Source organism: Drosophila yakuba, chromosome 2L (assembly GCF_016746365.2).
Source record: "Drosophila yakuba strain Tai18E2 chromosome 2L, Prin_Dyak_Tai18E2_2.1, whole genome shotgun sequence".
In the NCBI taxonomy this organism is placed as follows: Eukaryota; Metazoa; Arthropoda; class Insecta; order Diptera; family Drosophilidae; genus Drosophila; species Drosophila yakuba.
The window spans coordinates 19723402-19745284 of NC_052527.2; the positions used below are offsets into that span (position 1 = coordinate 19723402).

At 37.8% G+C, this 21883-nt stretch overlaps 1 protein-coding gene and 1 long non-coding RNA gene across 2 annotated transcripts; both read left to right on the forward strand.

Moving 5' to 3' along the window:
- Nucleotides 1-10062: 10062 nt before the first annotated feature.
- On the forward strand, nt 10063-11080 carry LOC26534627 (uncharacterized protein DDB_G0292186). Its single transcript, XM_015199043.2, has 2 exons — nt 10063-10317; nt 10373-11080. The coding sequence occupies exons 1-2, from the start codon at nt 10099-10101 to the stop codon at nt 11078-11080; spliced, it is 927 nt and encodes a 308-aa protein (XP_015054529.2). The 5' UTR covers nt 10063-10098.
- Nucleotides 11081-12903: 1823 nt separating this feature from the next.
- LOC120320754 lies at nt 12904-13376 on the forward strand. Its single transcript, XR_005560295.2, has 2 exons — nt 12904-13116; nt 13173-13376. It is a non-coding gene; the product is annotated as an uncharacterized LOC120320754 (long non-coding RNA).
- Nucleotides 13377-21883: the final 8507 nt, after the last annotated feature.

Below are 21883 nucleotides of genomic sequence, written 5' to 3' on the forward strand. Positions count from 1 at the left end.
TCGTAGCAATATTTTCAATTATAACTGAAGTTTATAACGGAAAACTTGTGAGTGAAATTGGAGGAGATAGAAACAGGAAATCCAGGAATTAACCTAGCTAAATGGAAAAGCTTTAAACGCATTTCGCCGAAAAAAGAAAAGAAATACAGAACATAACACAGAACAATAAACTGTAAACTGAAAACTGTGAGAACAATATATTGACACAAATAAAAAAATGCGAACAGGATTCGAATTTCCGTTAATTTGAGGAGTTCGTTTTCCGGCTTGTCGAGCACAGCGGAGCAGAAGGAGAGCAGGAAGGAATTTTCATTCTGAAATAAATTCACTAAAACAAATCAAAACTTTTCATATAACTTTCGCATCAATCGGGAGTGATGTGTGGGTTATAGGTTGGCATGCGTGCCAAACAAATCAAAACAAAAAGCTCCAAAGTGCCACAGAAAATTGCTGGATTGTGGGTTTATAATAGTACTTCACAGCTTTTTGGGGAGCAAAGTCATAAAGAAGAATCACAAACTTCAAGCTCTAGTTTAGCACACAACATTTTTTCCTTGTACATTGTACAAGCAAAAGGTATCTGTCGACTAGATAAGGAATATTGTGCGTAATAGCAATCAGATACGCCTTTGTAAGATGGGAAATAATAAATAGAAATGCTTTAATATTTTCCTAGAGCGTAATAATTAAATCAAATGAATAAGACAGCTTAGAGATAATAATAATTTTTGTCATATTAAAAATATGATTATTTCAAAAAAACCTTAAGAGACTTTAAGTATATATCTCATGGGCAAGATTAAGTTTCTCCTATTTCCACCGTCCGCTTTTCCTTGTTTTTACCATACTAATTGTTTTATGGGCCTTTTCAATAGGACATTTTGCGGTAGCTTTTGTAAAAAAATAGCCTTTTGGAATGGGAACGAACAGCCACTGTGGGTGGGCCAACAATTTCTTTGTGTTGATGACGTGTCAACTTTTGTGGAACTGCAAACTTTGCGCAAAATGAAGCGACAAAGCGAAACCTTTACAGTAAAAAACGTAAAAGAAAAACATCTTACAAAAGAAGAATGAAACTGCACGGTGAAGTTTTTCTTTTCCTTTAAATTGAATTAACTCGAGAGCAGACCTGGTGGGAGGAGTACTATGCCTCTTACACCAGCGGAAAACTTACGATGATTTATTTGCTTCACATGGAAAAGTTGAGTGTCACTTTTTTTTTCATTCGTCCGCCGCCTCGTAAAAAGCGATGTAAAATGAAAGGGAAAGCATTCTTTAGAATATCGGTATGGTGGAATACTTTCTTGACCGTTGAACGGCAGAACTATTTATTTAAATACAGGATGCGGTTTTAAATAAACATTAACATTTTTACTGAAAGGCCTTACATTATTAACGCATTTATAATCTTAAATACATTCATTAGGTCGTACCACCACACAAGCAAAACAAGATTCCGAAATGCGCAACGAAAATATAATTTTGGCAAATTGAACTAAAAGCTCTTTTTAAATGTACACAAATATTAAATCGATGACGCAGCGATGATAACATTATTTGGCGACATGCATTTCATGCAATAAACTACAATTTCTAAAGCCAAAGAAATATTTAAGGTCATTACTTATCAAACTAGCTGCTGCTAGTCAAGCGCATTGAGTTGTATGTGCTATAATCGGAAAAATGTTCACCAAAGCTGCAGATCAATTTTTCCTGCGGGAAAAGTTGCCTCGACAGTTTTCCGGCTTATCTGGGAAAACTAATTTGTTAAAATGCTGCCCGGCTTATTTGTCGTCCTCCTTGTTCGGGAACCATTTTGATGTTGATCCCAAAGACACTTACAAAACCGAAATGCCAAGCATCCATCATAGAGTTGGGCGGCGGAACGAAGACTGCCGACGACTTTTGGCGTCTGCATTTTTGGTTGGAAAATAAGTAAGGCGAAATAATTTCCTGTAGTAGGGACGTAGTGTCGCCATCAACTTGACTTGCAAGCCAAAGCCTGGTGCACTTTTTCACTTTTTTCAACAGTCTCTCTTTTTGTGTACTGTGCAATATTGCAGTACCAGGGTATATTCTTAATGTGATAGGGAATATTTTAGTTCAAAAGAGAATTACATATATGTATATTCAGAGAAGTATAAGTCAAATCATTTTATTTTAAAAGCCCTTAACATTTAAATAACATTCAAATAACATTGAAAAGATTTAGTTTTAAAAATGGTACCCCGACGGTTTGCCTAAACTTTTTTTTTAGCTTATATAATTATAAATGCATTTTTTCTCTTTGAGTTAATTCCAACGCATTAGTAGACGGTATTTATGGGTCGGAATACCTGACATAGGGTTTTTTTACAATTTTCAGCTGCTACTTTTTGTCTGCTGCTCTCATGTTTATGCTTTGTATGCTCGTTACGGTTTTTATTTCTTGTAAGCCAAGCTTATTTGAAGAGTCTTCGTCCTTTTCTGTTTAATGCCAAAGCAATCGGCCCGTTACATATTAAATTTTTAAATGGCCACCCATCTTTGGGGCTCAGAATCACCAGAACCAAATGCGGTGCGTTAATGGCTCGTGCTACATGGCCCACTGCGAGGTCATGGTGGTTAAAGCTCAATGAGGTGTTGCCTTGATTTAGTTGGCTTAGCTAACTTTAGCAACCAAAGCATGTCCTTGTTGTTCTTGCGGTTGAACTTTGTGATTAAGCAGAGGGGAGGGGAGTCTTAGAGATATGTAGGTAGGTACCTTTAAATAATTACCATGTCTGTGGGAATTGAATAGCAATTGAACACCCATTTTTAGGCAATTATGATTACGCTTCCCAAGACCCAGGTCCAGATTACTAAAATAAACTGGAATAAGATCTTTTAGTCAAATCAAGCTTTCCATGCAACGTTAAACACAAGATTTAAACAATACATTAAAATGACGCACTTTACTCTTTGAATAATAATTAAATGACGCAAATACCAATCGAAAAAAAATCGCAAATTCAATCGGCTATATAATTTGTCCCCGAGATCGAACCTTCTAAAAATCTTAAAAGGCAACTTAAACTTTAACAGCTCTGACCTTCGGCTTTCGTTATAATAAATTGTGAGAGTTGAGTAAAAGTTTGGCGCTTGTCAGCGAGTTAGCTATGTGTGCACTGTTGTGTAACCATGTATTTGAGTTTCCAGTGTTTTAAAAAGCTTGCAACTGGCCAAGCCCGAAAAAACTTTTCCCTCCTGCAGAAATACATATCACTCTCTGGTGTGTTTGTGTGCCAGCTTTCCAGATCTGTTCTAATATATTTTGGTCAGTGGAGAGTTCCATCCTTCATCTCGCCATGTCCTTTGCCTGCATGGCCAGAAAAGTTTGCCAGCAAAGTCACATTAACACATTTGTTGAACGTATAATCAATTTGTAATTTGTAGCCGCAACAAATTCGTGGTATATAAGTCCACAACAAATAGCAGTATGGCGAAAAGAATAATAAAACTAGGGGAGTGTTTGAATCCAGAAAATGTGAAACTTTTATTTCAACAGGAAACTCTTACGAATATCGATAAAACTGGTGTAACCCACAGTTGGGGAACAGGAACTTAACCACCCTCTATTAATTAAGAAAACCTGTACTATAACCCCTTTAGATAAATAATAAATTTAGAACAATTTAAACACATTAACTCTTTTAAATAGTTCTCAACATTCTAGTATGTACATATATATATGATAATCTATTCTAAAAAACAGAATACAAGTCGTCACATGCAAATGAAAGCATAATAGTATTAATTTTCAATCAACAACTTTTTACATTTTCCAAGATATGACCGTTTCAGAAACTTCATATAAATCACCTTCATCACATTTAATTTTTATCAATACTTCAATATTTTGACAACGGCAGAATTCGACAAAAATAAATATCTGATTCTCTGACAACATGCGTCAACTTTACAAACTGATTTTAAAAAGTTTCATAATTTATATTGCTTGTATGTCCTTGTGCAGAATTCCCCGCACATTTGAGTGTATAAACTTGAACATTTTCGCTTTCACACTTTTTCCAGCCAAAGCGTGTGTTATGCAAATTGAGTGCAGCTGTTATCTCTTCGGCAGACAAAAAAGAATAAAAAAAATAAGTATAAATACAAAAAATAAAAAGGATGCGGGTGAAAAACAGATAATGCTTGATAAATGTGTGTAGTCCCCATATGCAAACACCCACCTCACACAAGTCAATGGCCGCCAGATGACAATCGGGATAAAGTATCCTCCTTCTCGAATTTTCTTGACAACATAAAGTGTCTTTTAACAGCCTGCTCCCATTCCACGGGCCCCTCTTTATATGCAAATGTGCGAAAGGGTTAACTCTTGACTGAAGGTCAGTTGGCATTTTGTTTGACTCGGCGGCACAGTATATAATAGATTGTATATCATTTTTCTCCTATTCCGGGCTATTCATTTTTAACGGCAAAATTGATTGACATTTTGCAACCTCGAGGCGGCTGTATTCAATACTTAACCCGAAAAAACCGAAACGGAGATGAGTTAGGAGATGATAAACCTATAGAATTATTTTAGCTGATTTCTGTGCCAAAAGAAAACAGCGGACTGTCAAAAACAATAGCTTCTCAATAGAAAATATATTATTGTATTGAAAGGCTATTCAGTGTTAATTCACCTCTGCGTAAAATGTAAAAGCACGTATTGAAATTAGTATTTAAATAAAACGAATTTCTATACATACGAGTATATATTGCTGTGATATTCTGTTCTCGTGCAGCATTCATTTAGCTAAGGTCACTTCCTGTCTAAGCCCATAAACCAGGCCGAGAACGTAGAAAATAGTCCAGAACAAAACTGAATCCAACCAAGGGCGTGGCGGACCACCTGTAAGCCGCTTGCCAATCGCTGACAGCCAACGCTTAACGTGAAAATCCCCTAAATCGCTCCTGTTGCAAACGAGTTTCGCCCTGGATCTGGCTTTAGCCTTGGATCTATGTCCGCAACTGTATCTGCGTATCTGTATCCGTATCTGCCGCTGACCGGAACCCAATTGAATCGAGGCCAGTGGAGTCGACCGGCTACTTTGGCGCACTTCTGAGGCTGCACTGCTTGGCTTCCTGTTGCCATCGACCATCGGCAGAAAGGTAAACAACAATGTTTTCATGAGCACAACTGGAGTGGAATAAAGGAACCTTACCTTAGGAGTGGTGGATAATGGGGTAGATATCTGCCTCTCTCTGGGGTGTCATTAGCCCCAGTTGTTATAAATACTGTCTACGCCGTTATTTGTTGGTTGGCGGCGCCCAATTGGTGAGTAATGTGTTTAGCTAGATTTATAGGCTTAAGACTTCCAAGTAAGAAGCCACAGTGTAATATAATCTCTTGTAAGGAAACTAAATTAATCTGAAACGATAAATTTAGAAATAAATAGCCCAACCAAATATTTTTGGTGTACATTTAATTATCATAAAGTATTTTACTTACGCAAATTATAAAGTGCATGTTAGATACCACGTAGGTATCAGTTATCATACAGGTATAAATGAATGCTCCCGATAGCTAAAGAAAATATGTTTGTAAACTAGGCCGAAAAACCGAACTTCTAATTATACAACTGTTCGTTGAGCCCCGAAATGAAAATCGGAAAAATGAAAATTGTGAAACGGCTAAAACGAAATGAAATCATCAACAAAAGCATAATTCAATTTTACGGACCGTTGAAGCCACTAATGAATTATCGTATAGAGTTGGATAGGACATAGCCATGGATTTATACAACTTCATATGTGCAGATGTACCCTTCGCAAATAGATTTTCTGTTTTCCTTTTTTGCATTTCCATTTCATTTCATTGCATTTTGGATTTGGTTTTTGTGTGCCATTCAGTATTCTGTTTGCCAGTGTCCAATAATCCTTTGCCTTTTTTCCGCTTATTTTGATTTGTATTTTTCTAGTCGTTATAAATTTCGTTTACTCAACGAGCAATACCGCTAAAATATTTAGGAAATTCTTTTAGCTTAAGGTTTGTAAACGGCTTATTATAAGGAACGCGAGTGTATAGATTTGTCATTTGCTAATTTTAATAGGTGTTAAATTAAAATTTAGGAAATTTAAAAAATTATATTTTTAAATTTATTTTTCCTCTTCTAAAATAAAGTTCCCTAAGAACTTCCCACCCTAAGGATACTTTTTTATTACATGTTTCAATCTGAGAACCCAAAAGAGGCATCAAGCCTACCATCAACCCAAAAATTTAAGGTTATTACTTTACAGACGAAAGGCAGGAAAGAAGGAAAAATAATGTGGGAGTTAAAAAAAATAGAATGACAAGGGGGAAGCGAAATAGCTCATGTGATAAAATAAGACAAAATTAAAGAAATGTATATTTATTTAAAATTAAATTTTATTTTTATACCCGTTACTCGTAGAGTAAAAGGTTATTCTAGATTCGTTGAAAAGTATGTAACAAACAGAAGGAATCGTTTCCGACCATATAAGTATATATATTCTTGATCAGGATCAATAGCCGAGTCGATCTGGCCGTGTCCGTCTGTCCGTCCGTATGAACGTCGAGATCTCAGAAACTACAAAAGCTAGAAAGTTGAGATTAAGCATACACACTCCAGAGACATAGAAGCAGCGCAAGTTTGTCGATTCATGTTGCCACGCTCAACCTAACGCCTACAAACCACCCAAAACTGCCACGCCCACACTTTTGAAAAATGTTTTGATATTTTTTCATTTTTGTATTGGTCTTGTAAATTTCTATCGATTTGCCAAAAATCTTTTTGGCACGCCCACTCTAACGCCCACAAACCGCCAAAAACTGTCAGTGTTGAAGACTCTCCTTCGCACTTTCACTAGCTGAGTAACGGGTATCAGATAGTCGACTCGACTATAGCGTTCTCTCTTGTTTCAAACTATTCATGTGTCAGAATATTATTAAAGTTGGTAGGCGGCAGAAAAATCTAAGATGACCCATTATACTTATAAAGTTATCTATTTATTTCCTTTATAAAGATATTATTATTTATTTTTGTTCTGAATGAATGAATGAACTCGGATTTATATCACGAACAAGCAAAATGATTTAAATTTTTTTTTTGCTTCACGAGCCTTTTAAAATTAGGCCTTTTTAAAGCTGTGCGTTTCTGGAAGGGGCAACAAATGTTTATCGCAACATTTAACCATCGGTTGTACGTACCACAGCAAATGTCCATATAACCCAAAAAAAAAGGCGTAGAAGGCCAATTGAGAAAGGGATAAAAAAAGGAAACTGAAAAGGCCAAAAAGCAGCTTTGATGTTATTGCCGCAAATTAGCTAGAAATCTTTTGCCCACAGGTCACCGCTGTCCCTTTTTCCATTCCATTCGACCACTTACCACTTTTTTACCCGAATATTTTTTGGCCTTCAGCTTTTCCTAGTATTTTTACGTACACCTGTGCGTAACAAAAAGAAATTTGCCAAGAAAATAATTGAACTTCAATTGAGTGAGAGCATGTGCAGAATTTCAAGTATACGTATTACCGACTGTATATAAAAACAATGTTTTGGATTCCCCCAACTTTGGCAGAGTTCAAGCTTAAGTTAAAGCGGATTCCGAGTTTTGTTTTTGCCATATTTCGGCTATAAGTCGGGGAAGGGAAACAGCACATTTTTGCTGCATCAATAGTTCAAATACTATTTTATGCTTAGTTGATTATTGACTGCAAGTGGAAATTTACTTTTGCTTCATCGAGAAAGGACGAGCAAGGCAGAAAGAGTCTCTTTTTTGTGTTAAGTCTGGCAGAACGTTAAAAATTGGCAGACGAAAGAAGCTTGTTTGTTTTTCAACTTATACGGAAATTGTATTTTTGCCCAGCAGAGAACAAAAATCAAACAATCTGACAAAACTTGAAAACAAATTGTGAGTGTCCCAACGTATTCTGCGCCTTCGTGAATTCCCATTTTTGATGCACTTAATTTCTGTATTTCTATTTCATATTTTTGTTGTTAGCTTACGGAGTTTTCTGACCCATGCATCAGACTTCTAAGCTGATTTATATTCGGTGTATTAGGTATTCGGCTAATTCTTCTTCCGTTTGCACGGCGGCTCACGGTTTTTTTCATATAAATTACGTAAAACATTCTTTAATCTTAACCAAAATTATCTGAGCAACTACCGTGATTTTAGTTCCTATTGTTAACCCTTGTTCGATTCGATTGTAAAATCGTTCCTGCCGTTTTCTGTTGCTTCCTAACAATCCGAAACGCATTGCCGCTACAGTCAAGTGCACCGCCAGAGTATACTGCTTTTTTGTGGCCAGCGTGCATTACATTTCCTTGGGTTTCTATTCGGGATTCCATTCAAGTCCTAACTAACCCACACACTTCAAACTCTCGCCTTTAATGCACCCCTATGGAAATTCTGTTGCCATGCAATCTAGGTTAACGAAGGTACCTTAAGAGATGGATTTGTGTGTCGCAAAAGTGCAAAGCAGAGCCTGGATGCCCTTTACTGCTCTACTTTTTTAAGCCTATATTAGCTTTGTTTTGAAGAAACGAAAAATTGTATCTCATACTGGGCCAAAGACGTATTTGATATTGCATTTTAAACATACGCAACTGCATTTCAGGGCTTGATAAAAAAAATAAACAATTTTACGGTAGATATACTAATATAAAAGATTTCATATGTAAGGCACTATTTAAAGACCTCAAGCGTACCTTAAAACAAGTGTAAGTTGTTGCGATCATTAACCATTCGCCCCTGAGATCAAGAAAAAATGACTTGTATATCTAGACGGAAAATGTTTTATATTCTTATACCCGTTACTCGTAGAGTAAAAGAGAATACTAGATTCGTTGAAAAGTATGTAACAGGCAGAAGGAAGGGTTTCCGACCATATAAAGTATATATGTATATTCTTGATCAGGATCAATAGCCGAGTCGATATGACCATGTCCGTCTGTCCGTATGAGCGTCAAGATCTCAGGAACTACAAAAGCTAGAAAGTTGAGAATACGCATACAGACTCCAGAGACATAGAAGCAGCGCAAGTTTGTTGATTCATGTTGCCACGCCCACTCTACCGCTCACAAACCGCCCAAAAATTTGGAAAATGTTGTGATATATTTTCATTCTTTTATAAGTATAAGTATAAATAACGCCCACAAACCGCCCAAAACTGCCACGCCCACACCTTTGACAAATTTTGTGATATTTTTCCATTTTTTTATTAGTCTTGTAAATTTCTATCGATTTGCCAAAAAACTTTTTGCCACGCCCACAAACCACCAAAAACTGTCAGTGTGGAAGACTCTCCTTCGTACTTGCATTAGCAGAGTAACGTGTATCTGATAGTCGAGAAACTCGACTATAGCGTTCTCTCTTGTTATACCCGTTACTCGTAGAGTAAAAGGGTATACTAGACTCGTTGAAAAGTATGTAACAGGCAGAAGGAAGCGTTTCCGACCATATAAAGTATATATATTCTTGATCAGGATCAATAGCCGAGTCGATCTGGCCATGTCCGTCTGTCCGTCCGTCTGTCCGTCCGTCTGTCCGTCCGTATGAACGTCGAGATCTCAGGAACTACAAAAGCTAGAAAGTTGAGATTAAGCATACAGACTCCAGGGACATAGAAGCAGCGCAAGTTTGTCGATTCATGTTGCCACGCCCAACCTAACGCCTACAAACCGCCCAAAACTGCCACGCCCACATTTTTGAAAAATGTTTTGATATTTTGTCATTTTTATATTGGTCTTGTAATTTTCTATCGATTTACCAAAAAACTTTTTTCCACGCCCACTCTAACGCCCTCAAACCGCCCAAAGCTGCTACGCCCACACTTTTGAAAAATGTTTTGATATTTTGTCATTTTTATATTGGTCTTGTAAATTTCTATCGATTTTCCAAAAAACTTTTTGCCATGCATTACACTAGCTGAGTAACGGGTATCAGATAGTCGGGGAACTCGACTATAGCGTTCTTTCTTGTTTTTCATTAATATTGCACGCAAGTTCTGATTAATTTAAAGCTGATAGACCCAAAGCAATCACTTCCAAGAAGAGATAACACATTAAGCGCTATAAATGGGAATCTTTACTCGAGTTCGATCTCAGTTATGAGTTCTCGGGTTACCATGTCAGTGCAATGGGAAGTTCTCCTAATGAGCTTATTTCTGTTCAGTACCGCCCAAGCCGGAGCATATTGTGGACCAAACAAGATATATGCGTGTGTGCCTACTCAATTTTGTGCCGATGATCGCAGCCTGCAAAGAAATCCCGCTGCTCATTTTAACAGGCAGTGCTACTCGTTTGAGTCTTGCTGCGACGTTAATAAGGTGAGATTAGTTTCCCTTTGGAGTGGCACTTCATTGAAAAACATGTTGTCTTCAGATAATTTTTGGAATGCGATACAGTGGAGGAGAATATGAGCCAGGTCCATATGTACAAACCAGCGAGCCCATCAGCAATGCAAGTGGAACAAGTTTTGGCACAAACACTCAGCCAACTGTTAATGCAGGTGGCAATAGCGCGCCCTCGAAAAAAAAGGGTGGATTGTCATCTGTAACGAACATTCAAAATTCAAATAATGGGGTAGATAAAACTTTTACAACAAATAGTCAAACGCCTACTTATACGATGTACAGTAAGCCCTTGAATATTGCGAGTGGAAAAACAAATACTGCAAGTAATAAGGCACCCATCGATTCAGATAGAAAATCTTTTACACACAATACCAATTACCATGCTCATAATCATTTTAACAATAATTCGGGAAAAATTAATTTAGAAAACCCATCTACGGATAATACTAAGAATACAAAAAATCCAAGTGATCTTCAACAGGCTCATCATTATCAAAATCATGCTCATAATTATCTTAACAATAATTTAGCAAAAACTATTTGGGGAAACCCATCCTCGGAGAATACTAAAAATACAAATAATCCAAGTGATCTTCAACAGCTCCATCGTTATCCAAATCATGCTCATAATTATCTTAACAATAATTCAGCAAAAACAAAGTTAGGAAACCAATTTACGGATAATACTAAAAATACATATAATACCATTTATCTTCAACAGCACCATCATTATTAAAATCTTAATTACAATCCCAGTGCTAGCTTAGGCAGCGACGTTCTAGTTTTTAATACTGTGCTTAAGCGTACAGGTATATACAGAAATGCAACTCAGAATTTAAACAAATACACGCAAATAAGAGTGATTTATTGGTTAGTCTGGTTAAAAGACTTGGTCTACTGCTTGATTGAAGAAAAGAGAAGTACGGTCTGAAAACAGTCTTGAATTCGGGGGAAAGCGATGGAGAAAAGGTCAGCTAGACCGCTGCAGCTGTCACTATTGAAAGGAAGTGAAAAGTTAGCGTCCCAAAAAGCAGAACTGAAACTGACAGCAACAAGCACTCTCACACAGGCGCCTCAAGGACATCCGAAAAGAAAATCAAGGCATGGCAGAAATAACGGAAAAAAAATCCATAAGAAAATAAAATCCGAAATTTGATTTCCACAGACAAATAAAATATTTTTTACCCCATCCTTCTCATCTATCCAACATATGCCAGCTGCTGAAACCAAAAGAAATTTTAATATAAGAAAAAAGGGAAAACAGGGATAGAAAATAGAAGGACGTTCCGAGTGCGTTTTCCAGCTGTTTCCCTTCAACGAGAATTTGTCATTTCTTCTCTTCCGTATTTCCCAGTTTAATTCAAAGCTTGTTTGCATGTGTTTCTCAGTCTTCTTGTGGTTTGTCCTTCCTTTGTTATTTATTATTGTTTTTCAACAGGAAATTCGTTTTCCTTGTTGTTTTGTTTCCTGCTTATTTGTGTTACCAGTTTTTCTTCATCTTTTTTTCGACTTTCTGCGTCTGATTGGGGAAATCGGCAGTCAAAAACCCTTCAAAAGCCTGTAAACTAAATGAATAAACTTATCTTAATTAAATTTACTTAGTACATCTAAAAGCAGTTTTAAATCTAATTTAATTTTTAATATCGTTTGCATTGAAACTAACTAGTTTATATTTAAGAGGGGTCAAATTTGAGGGTTGGCTGCATATGGTTATCTCTGTAACAAATATACTATTATATTAACAATATTTATACCCGTTACTCGTAGAGTAAAAGGGTATACTAGATTCGTTGAAAAGTATGTAACAGGCAGAAGGAAGCGTTTCCGACCATATAAAGTATATATATTCTTGATCAGGATCAATAGCCGAGTCGATTTGGCCATGTCCGTCTGTCCGTCTGTCCGTCCGTCCGTCTGTCTGTCCGTATGAACGTCGAGATCTCAGGAACTACAAAAGCTAGAAAGTTGAGATTAGGCATGCAGACTCCAGGGACATAGACGCAGCGCAAGTTTGTCGATTCATGTTGCCACGCCCACTCTAACGCCCACAAACCGCCCAAAACTGCGACGCCCACATTTTTGAAAAATGTTTTAATATTTTTTCATTTTTGTATTGGTCTTGTAAATTTCTATCGATTTGCCAAAAAACATTTTGCCACGTCCACTCTAACGCCCACAAACCGCCCAAAACTGCCAAGCCCACACTTTTGAAAAATGTTTTAATATTTTTTCACTTTTGTATTGGTCTTGAAAATCTCTATCGATTTGCAAAAAAACTTTTTGCCACGCCCACTCAAACCCCCACAAACCGCCCAAAGCTGCCACGCCCACACTTTTGAAAAATGTCTTGATATTTTTTCATTTTTTTATTAGTCTTGTAAATTTCTATCTAGTGTTGAAGACTCTCCTTCGCTTTTCCACTAGCTGAGTAACGGGTATCAGATAGTCGGGGAACTCGACTATAGCGTTCTCTCTTGTTTTAAAATCATTTTAAATACAAGATGCAGACTTTACACTTAATAAAATCAACTTATTTCTGGTCAAAATATTTTACAAAAAGTAGGCCGAAATATAAAAGAAAGCTACCGTTAGGCGGCAACTAAAGCTCATTAATTTAACTTACCCAAAAAGGAAACCAAGTGGGCGTGGGAAATTCAGACCAAACAATACCGAGATAGAGGGACCGAAAAACAGGATGTGCGGCCAGGTACGAGGAGGCAACAAGAAAAAACCACCAAGAAAAAGTAGCACGGAAGCGGATTTTCATTCAAGGTAAAAGCAATCAATCAATATTCATGAAATCAGATTTAATTTTAAGCGCATTTAAGTTGCCAGTCAGGAGGAGAGGAGGAGGACGCTTTCTCCATCTCGGCCCACTTTTTCTCCTTGGTAATGATTCAGCATTAAATTTCGGGTGACTGAAGAAAGGCAAGAAACAACAAAATCAGCAGAAACACCAACAGCAACAAAGAAAATCAGTAAAATGAAACGATGTCAAAGCAAATGAAACTGAAGATGAGACCAGAGCGAAATTTCGGACGAACATCATTAGAAAGTTGGTGGAATTCGGTTGTAGCCGGTTCCTTGTTTAGTGCTTGGGGGTGGGGGTAGCGTTTGGGGTTGGTGTTTGGCAATATTCATCCGACCTTGCTAATTGTATGACAACGGGGGATGGGATTCGCCCACCTGGCCCGTGAAATCATTTCTTCGTTCAAGTAGCTGAGCGAATAAAACTAAGCTGCCAATTCAATTTCGTAATCAGAGTGGCATGAAAAATTAAATAAAACATGCAAATAAAATTATTACGCATAATTTGTGTGCACAGGGTGGGATGAAGGAATCCCGGTAGGCAATACCATTTTCCCGCGAGCTTTTCTGGTGCGGAGTAACTGATTTCATTTCTGCTGGGACTTTGGGTGACTGTCTGTTTTGGGTTACCTTTGCAACAAATCTGATTGACAATTTAGCTTCAAATTACGCTTAACAACTTTATATTCATACATTACCTTTCCCATTTCTGAATACTACTATCAAAATTTAATTTTTCATGTTTACCTTCTTTACTCGAAGCATATTTGTAGCTGTCTAAAAAAAAGCCGGAGTAAATAAAGTCCTTAATTGAGTTGCTGTTATGTACACCAATGTATTTTTTTTTTGAGCAAAAGCAAGTGCGATGCTTGTGTGGTAGGGCCTCGGTTTTTGAGGTCAAAACTATTAGCAATGTGACGGGATTTAAAACTAAAGTATGGGGAGTAATGAGATTGTAACAGCGCAGATTCAACTGTATGCATGAGTGGGGGGAGCTTATATAATATATACATCTGAAAATGAGATTGAAAGCAGGGCATAAACCTTGCAAACCACCTGATTTTTCACAAATATTCTGCCCTTGTTAACCTTTTTATACCCGTTACTCGTAGAGTAAAAAGATATACTGGATTCGTTGAAAAGTATGTAACAGGCAGAAAGAAGCGTTTCCGACCATATAAAGTGTATATATTCTTGATCAGGATCAATAGCCGAGTCGATCTGGCCATGTCCGTCTGTCCGTCCGTCTGTCCGTCCGTCTCTCTGAACGTCGAGATCTCAGGAACTGTAAAAGCTAGAAAGTTGAGATTAGGCATACAGACTCCAGAGGCATAGACGCAGCGCAAGTTTGTCGATTCATGTTGCCACGCCTACTCTAACGCCCACAAACCGCCCAAAACTGCCACGCCCACACTTTTGAAAAATAATTTAATATTTTTTCATTTTTGTATTGGTCTTGTAAATTTCTATCGATTTGCCAAAAAACTTTTTGCCACGCCCACTCTAACGCCCACAAACCGCCCAAAGCTGACACGCCCACACTTTTGAAAAATGTTTTTATATTTTTTCATTTTTGTATTGGTCTTGTAATATTCTATCGATTTGCCAAAAAACTTTTTGCCACGCCCACTCTCACGCCCACAAACCGCCATAAACTGTCAGTATGGAAATTTCTCCTTTGCACTTCCACTAGCTGAGTAACGGGTATCAGATAGTCGGGGAACTCTACTATAGCGTTCTTTCTTGTTTTGCTCTATATTCCCTGGATTCTACCCACTCTCCTCGTTAATCGAGCGTTTTATCTCTCCCTGAGATTTGTAAATTTGTGAAGCATTTTTTAATGTGCTTAATTTTATTTGGGATCCAGCCACTCCGGCTTCGGTGTTCCACAGTTTCGGTGTTGCTGGATAAATTTTTTCATTGTTGCCCCGTTTATCACACAAGCGGCTTTTTTGGTCAGCAGGGGTTAAAGTAGCCGAGTTAGTTTTGTCAGCTTTGGCATTAAACCCATGCTGTTCATGGTTCGCCTCATTTCCATTTGCCAGAGTTGCCGCGCCGCAGGTTATTTGTTGGGTTCAAAGTTCGGGTCTAGTCTGGTCGCCCTGGGATCGGGGACAGAGATTGGGATTGTGGGTCTGCATCTGAGTCCGGGCCTGTGGGTCTCCTGATGGGCACTGCCACCCCCACTTTCAGTGTGTTCATCAATTTTTCGCTTATTTTGTGCTCTAATGGGGCATAAGTGTGATTTGGCAAGTGTTTAATGAGCTTCTCACTTTTTCCTCCGGTAGCTTGAATTATTTTATATCCACGCTTAGTTTGCAAACAAAACTCATTTTGAGGTATGTCAAGAGAAAGAATCCAAATATCCATGTGCCCATATAACAAATGTCCCCGAATGGATTGCGATTATTTATAGTAATGCGACGAAAAAGGATATGCAGTTATATTACTTAACGAAAAATACGAAAAAATAATAAACATAAACAGAGTATATTGACCTACAGCAAATGCATATTTACATATGTATATGCTTTATATTTATATGCTAGTCAATATGTATGAATTATTTTTATTATTACCCATTTTTAATTAAATTTCTACACTTTCTTTAATTTAAATTTAATTTAAAACACATAATGCCCAAAACAACTGTCAAGAAAAATTGCATGAAAGTCGCGCTTTCCATCAAATTTCAGTTATAACTTTTAGCCAACTCATTGCGAACAGACTGAGCCACAACCCACTTGGTTGCGTTCGTATCTACTTGGCCCAAAGAGATGCTGCGTGTTCAGAGGCCCAAAGCAGTCCGCAACCTATCACAACATTTGCTGAAGTATGTAACTCGACTCGAACCAGACGCGACTTGGAATCGGGAATTGGGAATCGAGAATCGGTCTTTGTGCTCAGTACTTGGGCATGGCCTGTTACCAGAACAGTCGTAGTAGGTCAGTGGCAAAATCTGCTTTTAAGAGAGTATAGGTTCGACAAAGGGAGCACAACCAAAACAGAGAATCAGAGCTTTTAAGGTGAATTCGAATTCGCACAATAATGTCCCACATCACTGGGAAATTGTCCCAAAAATGGAAAACACTGGGAAATGTTACGTTGTACCTTCTGTTGGAGAAATAACGGCATCAAGCAACAAAACATTAACCACTAATAGGATTAAATTTGAATTAAAGTAATCATGTACCTTCTAGTTATATTTTACATAATAATTTACGGCTATTTAGAATGATAATATTTATTTGATAATAATTATTGTAGGATCAGATAAATAAAAATACTAAATGCATGCTTAACTTTTTATTTCTTCTCTTTTGTTACTAAAATAGTAAATATAATTTTCATAATAATCGTAATCATAACATTCTTGCTTTTATTTTTCTACAGTGTATTCCTTATCACTGCTTTTATTTTCATTATCTTTTCTGTCCAAAAATGTAATCAATTTCCAATATTTTTTTAAAACTGCTTGATATGTAGTTTTACCTTCTATCTAGTTTAATAGAATATACACTCTGGAGGCGATTTTTCTTGGCTAATTACAGTACTCCTTTGCCTATCAGCACAAGAAATCTGGAACGCCTTCCTTGAAAAATTCGAACTGATTTCAACGTCGGTATTCAGGCAATTGTGGTTTACGTCGTAACTCTATACCGTACACGCTAATATTTGCACTAATTTGATTAAAAGCATTTTAATGGCTTGAAGACTCGGCAGCATCACAGGTAAATGCTCGCACATTCATTTTGCTTGGGCTGTCTTACCGGAAGTTTAGCCTGCTGCAGCGGAAGTACACTCACAGTGAAGCCTCTTCTGATGCCCAACCAGCAACCTTAAAATGGCCGCCCATTTAACGCATGTGTTTCCACGCCACAACTTTCCAATCCCCGAAGTCGGAGAATCCCGAGCCGGTGGATACGCCATGGAATTTTCGGGGAACGATGCTTTACAGCAGCCGGAATGGCTAGGATGGGAAAGCTATACCCAAAACTCAACTCCAAGGAATGTTTGCCCATCTTTTCTGGCTTCAGCCGCCTCCTTCTGCCCCATTTTTTCCCATTCTACACTATTTTCGTCTTTCTTCTGCACGGGGTTTTCCGCCATTTCAGCAGAAAACTCAACCAAGCTCGCACAACCAAAAGGCTAAAAGTTCAAATGCAGCAGCAGCAGCTCTGCCATTTTACCTGACTGCAAGAAAGTTTTTCATTTGATTTTTCACTTCTACCATCCGTTGCTGGGTTTGAGTTTGGGGTGTAAAACATTTTTCTGCTATTTTGGGTTGCCTGCGGGCCTCCCTTTGGCACCCCGCCCCCTTCTTGCTTATCGTTTTAGCCAAATATTCGAACTGTTCGCATTGGATTACTTGCGGATTTGTCCATGTCGTTATTTCGACGGTCAGTTAAGCCCACTTCAGGTACCGCTCCGCTCCCAATTGGATCGTACTCATTACGGAATGGGAGCAGGATAAAACTCCAACTCCGGATCCCCAATGCTGCTGTGCGTCATACTTTATTTGTTTTTTTAGCTAAGCGCAGAAGTTCAGCCATCAACCAAAACTTCAACTGCAGCGCCAAGTCAAATTTCTGACCGGACCCCAGACCCAGTAAGTGGCGTCAAACTTTCAAAACTGAGCGCCTTGGCACTTTTGCATATTTCCACAGAGGAATACGTAAGACGAAAGGGTGGTACCCAAATGGTTAGTTACACACAGATCGTCTGAGGAGCAAAACACCAGGAAACATTTGCTTAGCCAGAGCGAAAGACAAGTACGCTTTGGGAAAATACAGAAGAAGTTGCGAAGTAGAAGGTCGAATACCTTCTATACCTTCTTGACAAATTTAATACTAATGTAAAAATTATAAAAAAAAAATTTCTGCTTATAACTGCTTTGCTCTGTGTAATACTTATTTTATGCAAATTTGTGTTATATAATATGTTTAATTTAAATAAACTTAAGATATATAGATTTAACTAATCCTTTAAGAAAGTAACCCTTGCTATTCTGTAAGTCTGACGCCTTTGAGGTGCTGGAAAATGGAATAGCTCATTGCTGGCCTCACCCCTCTCATTCTTATTTTCTCAGACATCGTTTATCAGAGGTCTGGTGCTGTCTTCGCTCGGCTGAATCTTTCTTTTAAACACTTACTTATGTGGAAATTTATGTTGTTTTTCTTCCCGTTCTTAGGAGCTGCCAGGCTATTGGTGCGCAAATGTTGCTTTTGATATGTGCCAGACAAGGGACCTAAGCCCAAAGTCCAAGTCCTGGCCATTTGTTGTTGCATCGCTGCAGCCCTCCACACTCACACCCACATCCACAATCGCAATCCCACCCACAAGCACCCCACACGCAGATAAAGAATTAAGTATCTGTGTGAACGTAAAGACAAGTTGGCAAAGTTAAAGTTTTGCTTTAACAAGATAACAAGAACCAGCATGAAAAACTGTGGCCAGAACTTTTTCCACGGCTCTTAAAAGAGAACCTACTAAGAAATATAGTAACCAAAAAAAGTTTACAAGTCGAACTACTTAGGGTCAAATACCAGAAATAATAATTAATGCCAATCATTTAAAAATATTTATATAATATATTTTCTTTGTGCAGTTGATCAGCTGGAACAGTTAATAGACTTCCGGATGATGTCACACGACATTCTACTTCAGAGGTCGTTCGTCGGGTATTTAAAAAAATAAAACACGATCTCAACTCATTGAAAATAGGAGCTGAAAAAAATTCGTCAGTAAGCTGACAGTCATCAGACAATGCCCAAAAAGTTACCCTCTTCGGCGGTAGAAATAGCAATAGAAACAAAAACATAGTCAAACATCAGCAGCGGCTGGAAAACTGCTAAAAACGAATCGCGAAACAAAAAGCAAACATCCGAAAAAAATCACAAAACTTCACACAAAAAGCACTCAAAATATTGTTGATTATGCCAGCACACCCACATGCATACTTAAAGAAACAGTTTGTTCTGTTCCGATTTTGAAATTCAATTTAATCGATACTGTTTAAAGAAATTGAAAAATCGAAAAATAAAATCTACAAAAATTTAAAAATAATATATAATATTTAAAATATAAATATAAAACTCAGGAATACCTTTTTTTTAGACGCAGTGCATATACTTGGTACCGCGAAAATTTAAAAGGAGTTTTTGAAATTTGGAACCGACTTGATAGACGCAGAAAACAACAGCAAAACGGTCGCAATGAACGTCGTCATATGGCTCTATTCCCGCCCTTTTTTTCGGATGCCCCTGCAACCAGAAAAACAAAACTGAAAAGCACGGCCGTAGTGTTTTTTGACGTGCGCTCACTCGATTGGCAGCTTTTTTTTCTTGTTTTTTAGTGTCTTCGGTGTTAGGTTTTGGGTCATTGCGCATTGGTATTGTTTTGCCAGGGAACGGGGAATCGGCTGCATTTTTGTTCAGCCGCCTTCGCCCCCGAAATCTATGTAGCTAGGAGGGGTTAGTACTCACAGTGCGACACTGTGCAGTATCTCGTTATCCAGGGAAAACTTTGCCTCATGCGAATTCTGTTTGCATTTCTTTTTGGGCCCACTTCCTTTTGAAGGGTACTCTTCAGAGGTAGTGAGAAGTCCGAGCACGTAAGAAGAATTAAAGGATAATAAGAAATATGTACGCCAAAATAATAATCACCAAAGGATTGTAAAAAAAGTTCACTTTATAAAGAAAATATTACTTTGTTAGTTAATTATTGGATTCAACTAATATTAATACTGCCCAATCGAACTTGCTCAAGAGTATCAAAAATTTGCCTATTCAAATCTAAGCGTGTCCTTTGGGCACTTTTCCAAAAAACTGTAATTGCTGCCATGCCTATGTTTTGTAATGTGTGTGGGTTGCGTGTTTGCTTGTGTGCGTATAAATAGTAGTGAGTGTGTGTGTGGTGCTCCTGAATTGCATTTAACAGAATAGCCGTAATGGCTGTTGACTCTACTACGCTGCTTTCACCTCCAAACGCTACCCTTAAGGCAAAGTCCTTATCGACCCCACCCACACCTGAAATAAAGTCACTAATCGGCGAACAAACTTGATAAGCTTAAAACTATATTTTAAGCCTTTTGTTTGGGAGGACTCTTTAATTACAGCGGAAGTTAAGAAAGCTTTTTAGAGTTTCGGACCCGTCAACTTAGGTAAAATGCCAACTTGGCTTTTAATGACTTTGTCGTTTAATTTTGTTAAGCTCTCCCAAAATGTCAGCTCCCTTCATGGCCTTCATGACCGAAATTTCATCAAATGCATTTACCTCAAAGTTTTGCTAGCGAATCTTAATTTGACCAATTTTTAAGTACAATTCTGAATCACAATTATGTTATTAGAATTAAAAGTCTTAGTAGCTATAGCCGACCTTACAGCATACAATAAATAAATTAATGAAGCTAAAGTTTATTTAAGCAATCGAAAATAAGTTTTATCACATGTTGCCTTCTTAACCGGACACTTTTAAATTAGGCTTTGAACCCCTAATTTCAAAATTCTCGTGGCACTCAATCACTTTCGCTTAATCAGAATCCTTTTTTTTGCACAGGTAAACAAACGCCTTGAAAAGCGAGGTTTTACATGCCCAAAACTGGGGTTGCAGAGACAAAAACAGAGGCTGATTGCTTAATAATTTTTGTGATGATGTAAATATACTTTTATCGCCCATTTAGGAGAAGGCCAACCACCAAAAACTCCAACACCAAGCTCGGTCCCAAATGACTCCTTTTCGTTCCGTATACGGGTATAGCCATATTCATTGGCTTTTGGATCCAAATCAGCTTAGAGACCTAAAACAGGTGACAAACATTTTCTCCTCATCGTATGGAGTTTTGCAATGCCAGAGCATGTGTAAATATTCATGTTGGTATCGGGGTATTTTTCTTTTTGTTTCCTTAGGTGTTGAATTAGCTTTTTCTGTTTCCGGTTTTTGGGGTTGATTTCAGACCACTGTGCCATTTTTCTGATGTGTTTTTTCGTTTGGCATTTGCTTGCTTTAGCGATAAAAATGTAAATTTATGAAGTTTTAATCAATTTGGGGAATTCTCGCAGTCTTTCTTTGTCCCTCTCTTTTAGCTTTGTGATTGTCATTTGTTTGTTAGTCCCAAAAGGCAAACACAGACGGCAGACACCAAAAAAAAATTTGCTTTTGCGAAACATTTAAAACATATTCCCCGTTTGTTCCCACTGGCTCTCCCTTCTGTGTGCTTTTTCGTTGGCGACGCACAATAAAGACCCTAATAAAATTTTAATTTAGTGTTATTTGTCACCAGAGGGCGAGTAGGCATATAAACCGAAATATGAAATGCAGATGAATGTTTCTCACTTTTTAGGTTGTTGTTACATTGTTATACCCGTTACTCGTAGAGTAAAAGGGTATACTAGATTCGTTTAAAAGTATGTAACAGGCAGAAGGAAGCGTTTTCGACCATATAAAGTATATATATTCTTGATCAGGATCAGTAGCCGAGTCGATCTGGCCATGTCCGTCTGTCCGTCTGTCCGTCCGTATGAACGTCGAGATCTCAGGAACTACAAAAGCTAGAAAGTTGAGATTAAGTATACAGACTCCAGGGACATAGACGCAGCGCAAGTTTGTCGATTTAGGTTGCCACGCCCACTCTAACGCCCACAAACCGCCCAAAACTGCCACGCCCACATTTTTGAAAAATGTTTTAATATTTTTTCATTTTTGTATTGGTCTTGTAAATTTCTATCGATTT